Genomic DNA, 10289 nt, shown 5'->3' on the forward strand with positions numbered 1-10289 from the left:
AGCATTGTTTTCCTATCTCAACGAGGATATCGACTTGAAATCTACAAAACAACATTTTCGAAAAGAGATAACCGTTAAGGACTGAAACCGAAAAAAATTTCGCAACCCTCCCGTTACGCGAGAAAGGTAGCCAGGCCTGCACTTCTGCCGATGTTTCACTAATAAACTAGGGTTCCACAAATACATCTGCTATATTCCGTTTATTTTCAGCCATGCAGTGTGGCATAATTTTATGCTTCGTCATGAAGGAAAAGAAATCTAGCTCCTTTATTACCAATTTGATCTGCCAAATCATGAAAGTCCATCTTCCAGTCAAGAAATTAACGGTCACAAAAGGTTTAAACGACAGCTGTAAGCGATAGTATAGCAGACATAAAACTCACTAGTTGCTATCATATGCATAGACCCAACAAAACGAGCTGGCCGGGGCTCGGATTTTAACCGTGACCTCGCGACATTCCATCTGATGCATTGCTGCAATTTTAAGAAAAAGGATCTTATGGATTCAATACGAGGGAACCCATGGAAAAATATTTGGCGATTTCAAAGCAAAATGTCTCTCAACCCCCCTCTTCTCAATGCTGAATCCTCATTTATATAGTTTTTTTCAGGAAAAAATGACTCAAGACGTCTTCAAGCAGTTCACAGCATTTCGCCCCTTGGTGACTGATTTTTTTTAGATTATTTTAAAACAGCCCTTGGCGAAAGATTCGGCTCTAATAACTGTTATGTCACTAAGCATGTTGTCCCCTGAAACGTTCCCATGGAGACGGTATCACCAATCAAAATACGCTTTATTCTGCTCTTCCTGCTGGTAATCTCAAAATATGCGCGGTAATTCACAATTTTATTTCCAACAATGAAAAGGTCATCCAGCTCATACTTTGAAAAGTTAACAATTTAATTTTTGAAGGTCTTTAGGATGGCCATAAATCCCTTTAATTATTAACATCATAATAAATAACACCAGCTATTTGTTAAAAAAAAATCCAGTTGTTCCTTATGCTTCAACTTCTAGTAAATACCTCTTAATTTATACTGTTGTTGCGCAACGCAATTATTCTGCGTAGAAAGATCCTTTTGAAGTTATTTCTATAGTTTGAGCTCTGAAAGGCATAAAGGAAGGGATTTAAACATGAGTTGAAGTACATGATAAACCCCACAACTCGATAAACTGTATACATAGTCTCATAGTTATTCCTAATTTTTTCTCTTTCGGTGTAAGCTGTGTACATCTCAAAGACCAAAAACGGCGCGTTGCAGATGATATATGCTACTGTGACCGTCAAAGAAATTATGGCGAGTTTTCTTTTTGCCTTCATGTTCACCTGTCTCGTTGCTACTGATTCAACACAAACTGTTTTGTTAACATAAATGCCTTTAAGTATATAGAAATAGGACAAAAATAAAATAATTGAACAAACGGCCGTCAAGACCGTGATGCTTGTAATCAGCCATTTTACAGTGGCCGTCTTCTCGATTGTCCCAGGATGTAAGCATCTTCCAAGTTGATCATCATATTCGCTGTAAATAAACCCAGGCAGGGCGAGAATGACAGCAAAAATCCAGAGAAAGCCTATTATGTAGTTAATATGCTCCAGGCGGTAGTCACTCTCTAAAGGCTTGAGAACTGCGCGATATCGCTCAACTCCAACAATGAGCAGACTGGAGAGTTTAACAGAAACTGAAATACTCGTCATAGCATATCCTGTAAAAAACTTGCAAATATACGTTCCCACTTGCCCCTTTGGATGCTCGACAAAGAGGCAAGTAGCCAAGGGAATTATGCACCAGACCAATGAGATAATGTCAGCCACAGCTATATTTGACAACAAGAAGTTGGTTGTCGTGCGCATCGAGATCGTTTTCTGAACGATTATTACCACTAAACTATTGCCTATCAAACCAATGACCACCATTAACGCATACAGGATAAATAAAATGACATTAAACGGTGACAGCGAGTTGTATAGACTTGTCGCATCGATGAAAAATTTTTCCATCTTTTTGTTCTTTGTATGGAAAGAAATCCTAAACAAACAAAGGCGGAATAAGCAAACATCTTTCACAAGCAGGAAAGATACGAATGACGTCATGTGATGATGTGATCTTAAAATAATTTTTTTCCTCCTATTCATGGTTCAATAGGGTTTAATTTTAACAAGTGCACATACATCGGGTAGGTAAAAGCTTTTCTTTATGAAAATTGATTGTCATCAGCAATTAATCGATTTTGAAAATAACCTTTCTTAAATGAAAGTCGAAGAAAGAAATGTTATCGTTATACGTTCAAAAATATTTACATAGATGTGACGCTAGATTATCGAAACAACACGTTTTTGATAATAAATACTGCGGTGAACCCTCAGGAGAGAGGAGGTACGCAACGCCACGTGGACGTAAGCTATGGAAAAGGGCAGATAAAAACCCGAGCACATCGAAAGATTGGAAAACACAAGTTTGATTGAACGTTGGAGAAAGTGTTCGATCATGCGGCACATGTGACTATGTTGTGTTTACGTTTTGACCTTTTTTCCTAGGAGAATGTCTTCCACAAACTCTTCCACAGGGATGTAATGACCATCCGGGCCATTATTACACATCATATTGCATGGGTACCGTTCAACCTTTTTACCCCTGTTGCTTTAAAATTCGTTCTTTCGGGCCTGACGTAAAGTAAGACCTCTAAAGCCGCATAAAAAACTGTGATATCTGATGACTGCTTTTCTCTTTTTTAAAATGCGTTCAGCCCCAGCAGCCCCGAATCTTTTTAAAACCTTCCTGATATTAAATAATCAGTAACTCATGATGGCTTTGCTTCTTTATTAATCGAACAAATATTAATAAAACCTTACTTATTCCATTCATTATGATTCAATTCATTACATTCATATCATCATTTTCAGATTTACTGCGACACCCTTCATTTACAACTTTCGCTTATTTGCATCAAAGATGATGTTCGTCCCGCCTCTAATGGCGTTCTTTTCAGCTGAATCATTTTACACTTCCCTTACCTTAAATGAAATCTTGTCTTCCCCATGAAACTGAAAAAGAAACTAAAACAACTTTTTTCTTCACTTAAAAGTCATAAATAAATTTTCACTAGATGCATCACGCTGATAGAGGCGTATTTTTTGTAATGGGATCTGCATAAAATACACTATTTTTAGACTGATATTAGTGGCGAATAGAAAAAGAGAAAGAAGATCTTATAACAGCCCTAAGGCCTTGCATTACAATTTCAATAGATGACGTCAACAAAATCTTCTCTTAGCCGGCTGATTACTCTCAATTTCTGGTCTTGAAATTAGTTGTCCTAAAGCTGTGAGCAAACATACGAAAAAAAACCAAGATGGCTAATTCTTCGATCGATGTGACAGGCCTCTATAACTCGCTGTCACCGTTTAACATCACCCTATTGATCCTGTATGCGATTGTGGTTGTTATCGGCGTAATAGGCAATGGTTTGGTAGTAATAATCGCTTGGAAAACAACCTCTATGCACACGACCACCAACTTCTTGCTGACAAACGTGGCTGTTGCTGATATCATCTCATTGATTTGGTGCATTATTCCAATAGCTTTGAGTCTCTTTGCCGAGCATCCAAGTGGGATATTGGGCAAGTATATTTGCAAGTTTTTCTCTGGATATGCGATGACTTGTGTTTCAGTTTCTGTCAAGCTCTCCAGTTTATTCGTTTTAGCAATTGAGCGGTACCTCGCAGTTCTCAAGCCTTTGAAAATCAATTTGCGTCGACGTCAGAAATACATTGGTTATCGCATAGCATTTATCTGGGTTTTTGCAATAATATTCTCCTTGCCTGGTTTTATCTACAGCGAATACGATGAACGGTTGAAAAGATGTTTAGATCCATGGACAATTGAAAGAATTTCGACTATAAAATGGCAAATAACAATTACAATAGTTTTAGTAATCATATGCTCCATTTGTTTGTTCTATTGCCATTTCCAGATACTTAAAGGCATCTTTATTACCAACACTGTCTGTTCCGCTGCACCTGCAGGCACGAAAAGGGAAAATTTGAGGGCAAAACGTACTCTTGCCATTGTTTCTTTTACAGCTACAGCAGCCTACATAATTTGTAACGCACCATATGTTGTTTTTGAGGTATATTTAGCTTATACAGAACACGAAGACATCTTAAATAACTATAAATCTTTATACAAAATTTATCGAGTTCTTGGCTATATCATGTACTTTAACTCATGCTTAAATCCATTTATTTACGCCTTTCAGAGCTCTAATTATAGAAAAAACTTCAAAAGAATCTTTTTCCACGGAGAAGCTGTACTGAGCGGTGGAAATATCAATTTAGGGGCTCTCCGTAACTGAAAATGAAATCGCTTATAAACATAGTTAGCCATAATGAAAAAAGAAATATTTATATGAACTGATCAAATTTATGGAAAGTGAAGGATGTTTTTGTAAGTAAGGAGATTAGACTATATAAATAAACCGACCCTAAAAAAGAGAATTACATAAGGATTGAGTTGATCATCCATTTTCTTGATTTCGCCAATTTCTTCATGTTTTCTTTAGCAGATCAGTTTAGAGAGGTCGATATTGGTCACGTTACAAGTTTGCGTGAGGAAGTTCGACGAAAATGCAGCTAAAAAAAAGATACTGAGAGAAACCGCTTTTCTCGGCTTTGATTCCTCCCACGTTTCTTCGGTTTTCTTAGACTATGTTGCTCTCTTATTTTTGTCCCCTTCCCTCTCTCCCCCTCTCGAACGACTCTCTAAGATATCTTCCGTCGAAATTCAAATTTTGGGAAAATTTTTCTCCGATGATCAAAACATCGTGAACACCATCATGGATTGTTGTGTCTAGTTCAGTGTTGCAAAGAAAACGAAAGAATATATGCAGTCACGTAACGTGGACCGGCACTGTAAATTCCCTCTATCGATCCTGACACATTCAGTTCCTTGAAGCGTCTTTTTAATCAGATTATTTTAAACTGAACTTATCGTTGCCCAAACAATTTAGGCAAAGAGCAGTGAAAGTCTTAAGTGGAAATCTAGCAATTCTAGATCAATGTTTTGCTACATAGCCATCGTTCTTCATGCATGCTTAACCGCTTCATTGACAAGGCGCTTTTCAATTAAGAGTCGTGAAAACCAAAATAAAAATGACCGCAATAACCAATGAGAATTATAAATTTCCTCTAAGTTGCCTTTATTTAGCTAGATTGTGCACCTTTGTTTAGCACATGCTGTGCGCCTATCTCTGATAGTCAGTGGCTATAAGAGAAAGACGTACAGCATGTGGAAACGAACTAGGTATACCACATCACAGCAAAAAATCCTTTCAGAACGGGCGTTTCTTCGCTCGCGAGTAATTTTGAGTCCTTGAAAAACGCTAGACGAAGTCATGCACTGATGATAAGTGCCAGATATGTTGAAGACCTCTCGCCAGCTCGCTTGGCTCAACAGTCCAAGGCTCTAAACTTACCGTTAGAAACACCCATGGCACAGCACATGTAATGAGGAATTCTTCGCAGGCTAAAATCAAAAGTGTTTATGTTTAAAAGAGAGTGTAAGAGTCGCCCGGTAACTTAAATGTACGTGAGAATTTCCTTTCGCCTAGAAAGCCGAAAGTAAGTCAGCTCAAGGTTGCTGTCAAGAGAGGAATTTAAAGAGCACCATCCACTATAAAATTTACGGCTCGCATATCAGAGGAACATGAATCTACAGGTTTCTCTATTTCAACTTTTCGTTCAATTTGCATGGAGAGCATTACTGAACTACCCTTGTCGTTTAATTTGATATGCGACAATGCACAGTAGGCAAAACTTTCCCGAGGTTTGATCAACTTTGAGATTACCGGGTGCAAATCTACCCACACTCATCCTTCCGAGTGAACAGGATAAAAAGCACCTCTAGGTTAAGATCGAAAGAAAAAAAAAATGAAAAGAAAAGTGCTCCACGTATGTGCCGCGCGCGTGCCTTCGCGCGATAAGTCACATGGTGAATGTGTTCCAGAAAGTGGCTCTATATGCAATTAAAAAGGATGAAAATGGGAAATTTCACTCGTGTGTATGCGTATGTCACACGGATGTAGCCTTATGTGCTCGTATGTATTTGTATCTTACTCCTACATTACTCTTAGTATTCATGTGGTGTTTTAGTCGCGATTATCCTTAAAGGCAAACTTACGGAGAACATTCCATTATAGCCTTTGGATATTTATTCTTGCTCGGAGTTATTTGTCCGGAAATAGAGGAAATAACAATTTCAATCCGCCATGGTTTCCAAAAAAATTCAATTTAATCATATCTCAGAGGAACAAGAAGACAGTTTCGGTGCGTTCACGGTTCAAATACGACACACGTCTATTCCAGATGCAGATTTTGAGAACGGACGTTTTCCGATATTTGAAGTTAAGACTATGTCATGATCCAGCCATTGTGACATTTTTTGGGGTCATTGGATGGCCTAATTTGTAATGCTTCCTAGGAAAAAAGGGCTGCCATAAATCTGAATTCATGTCAATAGAAAATTGTCTGTAAATTCCGGTGAAAAGTTTCTCGACCATGACTGTCTGTCTCAAATCACAATCGTGTATGATAACGAAAGATTTGCCAAATAGACAATGGCAGAAATATCAGCGGACGCAAGCCGCTCTGAAATTAGAGAAAGTCCCCGAAACACTATCTGTTTTTTCGTATTTGGAATACTTTCATTGTTCTACGATACATTAACCATCACGGCGGCCGAAGATGTCTTATCTGGAAGTGAAATCCCCACTGCTGCTGTCAGCATTGCCATGGCTGCATCGGTTCTTGGTTTAAAAATCACCGCTCCATGGTTCCTTCAAAAGTTTTCTTACATGCTGAAGATCTGCCTGTCGGTGCTGCTTCTTTTTGTAGGATTAATCGTATTTGTATCAGCTCCTAATGTTCACTCAAGGTTGCTCGGTATAATGGTTATGGAATCGGGAATTAGCTTAGGTGAGATAACTTTCCTCGCCATGACTGCCTCCTATCAAGAAGTCACCGTAATTGCACTCGTGGCTGGAATCGGTGTGGCCTACCTACTGGGACCCTTTTATTACGCGGGTAAGAAAACTTGATGGCAATTTTCATTCATTTTGATGCAGCATTTGAAAATCACTAAATCGTGACGTTGTATGCTTCTGATTGGGGAGTAATGTGTGCCAAAAATATGATACACAATTTCGATTTGTTGCTAGGACTAGCGATTGAGTTTTATCACTCATGATTCATTTTTTGGCGCAATTGGCTCCCTATATGTAAGTGAAGACCATCCTTAAAATAAATACTTTTAGATTGTGGTAACGTTTCGATTCATTAGAGATTTACCGATGCAAAGTACCCCTTAAGGAGTGCGTTTGCATATGATGTAACAAGACCGTTTCTTGAAGGTGTCAGAACTGCATTATTTGACCATTTGTAGGCTTGATAAATCATTTTTCTTTCTTTAAGAAACAGCTTGCAAAATATTGGCAAATATCTCTTGAATCCCTCCTGGAGGATATAATAACAATAATAATAATAATAAAAGCTTTATTTATATTGGAGATATCTATCAGCACTATACAACGCTGGAGCGCTGGTCTAAACAAGATGTCCAGTAAATAAAAATTATAATAATATCATTCTAAATTACATATTTCAAAGACGCTAAAAACTGCTAAGATAAGAATGCTAAAAACCGTCAATTTAAGAACCACTAAAAAACTAATTTAAAATATCAAGAACCTAAAAACTATTAAAACGCTACAAAAATCCAACTAGTTACACTGTACATTTATTGTTACTAATGTCACTGTCTCTCAGTCGTTTAAAAAGATTAAATTTGAAGGAGCCTATACAAGTTGTTTTCCTAAGTTCTGTAGGGAGAGAGTTCCAGTCACTTGCACCAGAAATTTAGAAAGTCTTTCCTCCCGAAGAAGTTTTAGATTGTGGTACGTCGAGAGTCCCTTGGTTCCGTAGATTTCTGTTTTTGAGCTCAGTCTTACTGGTTAGGTAACTCTCTAGTTGCTTAGGGCAGTTTTGGTTGTTTACAATCTTAAAAACAAAACAAATCTGAGGAATCATCTCCTATTGTACAGTATTAACAGCCTTAGAGTGTTCCTCATAAATTGTGTGCGGGTGGTTCTGTTGGCCCTCAGAATAAATCTCATGGTTTGGTTTTGAAGCGACATTTAGAGTGGGGAACTGCACAAAGATAATTCAGAAAATAATTACAAAGAGGTTTCTAACTATATTTTTCGTGTATCCTGCAGGCCTAACAACGTGGCTGTGCATTGCATCAAGAACGACAATTTCAACAACAATCCCTTGGCTGCTTCTTGTCTTAATCACCTACTACATCTTAGAGAAGAAAGAGATCGATTCAATTACGAAAGAAGACGCTGGAGTCGAGTACAAACAGCTGCCCTCAAGCGAAAAAACCCCCTTGGATGAAGCACCTACCTCGCCTGAACATGGCTTATCCTGGAAAGAGAAATTTTCTGTCGCAAGGCAGATTTTGCCGTATGTCAATTTCTCATTTCTCACTTATTTTGCAGCGTACCTCTCAACCCAGTCTATCATTATGACCCTTACCTTTTCAAACTCCTCTTTCACTCCAAGAGACCATTACCAGTACTACATTATATGCTATCAAGTTGGAGAGTTTTTAGGAAGGTCCCATATCTTCCTGCTCTCTTGTACCTGCTCAAAAGTGGTTCCCTATGTGCGAGTCGAGGAAACTTGGATTTTTGCTGTGGTAGAGATAGCACATCTCATGTTTTTCATTTTTGCTACATGGTTTCGTTTCGTGCCGCATGTTTCTATCGTACTAATTTTCTGTGCAACAGGTGGATTTGTGGCTGGATCAATGTATGTTAATTCGGCCCACACCGTCTTTAAGGTCTTCCCAGATCCGAAACAGAGAGAATTTGCATTGGGCTTACTAACGATTGGAAACGATGTGGGACAGTTAACAGCTGGGCTCGTGGGACTTCATGTGGAACCGCAGCTGAAGATTCATTGCGTTTATGACCTGGAGTTAGATGATCATTGTATTACTAGGCATCGCACTGAAGCAGGCTGGGCGACTAATACGCAATGTAGTTCGACTGCATTGTAGAGATTTACAATCATGAAATGCCTTTTTCTTAAGATAACAATAGTAAGCTTAGCCTACCCAGAAAGTTGCAGGGATACTCTTGACATGATGAAAAAGCACAATCAAATTTGAATGTTACTCGAGTTTCTGCAGTGATTGAATAATTTCAAATTTTTAATAACATAGAGGAGTTAGTTGGTAGTTTGAAAGTGATGAAAATGTTTGCATGAGCCTTTATTTATTTTTTTTGTAGTTTAAGTAATTCTTTTGTTATCCCGAACGTATTTACAAAACGATAATATCCGAAATTGCATGTTCTGCTTGCATCATATAATACACTTCCAGTTGGAAGGCACTGAGAAAGCTAATTAAAAAGTAAAAACCGCATGACGCATTAGGAGCATTTTTTTCTTTTTTACGAGCCACACGCTATCGACCTCGCCATCCTTAGGGCATAATTAATTCCTGCCATACCCTGAGGAAGATCATTATTTCTTTGTGAGAGAAGGTATGTGTCCGGACTGGACTAAAAAATACCAACACGCAATAACTTCCAAAGGATTCAAATTTTCAAAATTAAGGTCTCACTTCGTTCACAGTTCACAGATATATATTTTGAAAACAGTATTTTTTCAACAGTTGAAGTTAAGATTGGCTAAAGTGCAGAATACCTTGCCACTCATTTACATGTCATTGAAATAAAAATAGCATCAATTGTGTTATGTCTCGTTCCTGAAAGCCTAACGACACATATAAGTGAGATGGACATGACCCGACCATCAAAATTTTTTCAGGGTCATGGCCTTCTTATTTATAACATACCGTTATGAAGCACTCTTCGGAAGAGAGTACTGTCTTAGTCTGAAGTCATGTCACGAATCAATTGTTTTTTCGTACATATTCGACAACAAGCTGTATAAATTGTCGGTAAATTAAGGTGAAAAGTTTTTTCAACCATGACCGTCTGTCTCAAATCACAGTCGTTTATGACATTTGAAACCAAGAGGCCTTAGGCATGGCGGTTTTATTGTTTTCCAACGTTTGGAAACCTGATGAAATCCGAAGCACGAGGTCTTAAAATTACAAAGATAATGAATAGAAATTACAATTGTATAGCATACATTATGAAGCCTACTTCGGAAAAGAATGCTGTCTTGGTCTGAAGTCATGTCATGAATCAATTGTTGTTT

At 38.0% G+C, this 10289-nt stretch overlaps 3 protein-coding genes across 3 annotated transcripts; 2 read left to right on the forward strand and 1 right to left on the reverse strand.

The window, feature by feature from the left end:
• Nucleotides 1–788: 788 nt before the first annotated feature.
• LOC113686597 (neuropeptide Y receptor type 2-like) lies at nucleotides 789–2022 on the reverse strand. Its single transcript, XM_027204234.2, has one exon. The coding sequence runs from the start codon at nucleotides 2001–2003 to the stop codon at nucleotides 1029–1031; it is 975 nt and encodes a 324-aa protein (XP_027060035.2). The 5' UTR covers nucleotides 2004–2022; the 3' UTR covers nucleotides 789–1028.
• An 873-nt stretch (nucleotides 2023–2895) lies between these two features.
• Nucleotides 2896–5797, forward strand: LOC113686571 (neuropeptide Y receptor type 1-like). The gene has a single exon (XM_027204208.2). The coding sequence runs from the start codon at nucleotides 3356–3358 to the stop codon at nucleotides 4355–4357; it is 1002 nt and encodes a 333-aa protein (XP_027060009.2). The 5' UTR covers nucleotides 2896–3355; the 3' UTR covers nucleotides 4358–5797.
• An 805-nt stretch (nucleotides 5798–6602) lies between these two features.
• LOC113686596 (uncharacterized) lies at nucleotides 6603–9696 on the forward strand. Its single transcript, XM_027204233.2, has 2 exons — nucleotides 6603–7082; nucleotides 8273–9696. The coding sequence occupies exons 1-2, from the start codon at nucleotides 6617–6619 to the stop codon at nucleotides 9118–9120; spliced, it is 1314 nt and encodes a 437-aa protein (XP_027060034.2). The 5' UTR covers nucleotides 6603–6616; the 3' UTR covers nucleotides 9121–9696.
• Nucleotides 9697–10289: the final 593 nt, after the last annotated feature.

Source organism: Pocillopora damicornis, chromosome 5 (assembly GCF_964200805.1).
Source record: "Pocillopora damicornis chromosome 5, jaPocDami1.2, whole genome shotgun sequence".
Lineage (NCBI taxonomy): Eukaryota > Metazoa > Cnidaria > Anthozoa > Scleractinia > Pocilloporidae > Pocillopora > Pocillopora damicornis.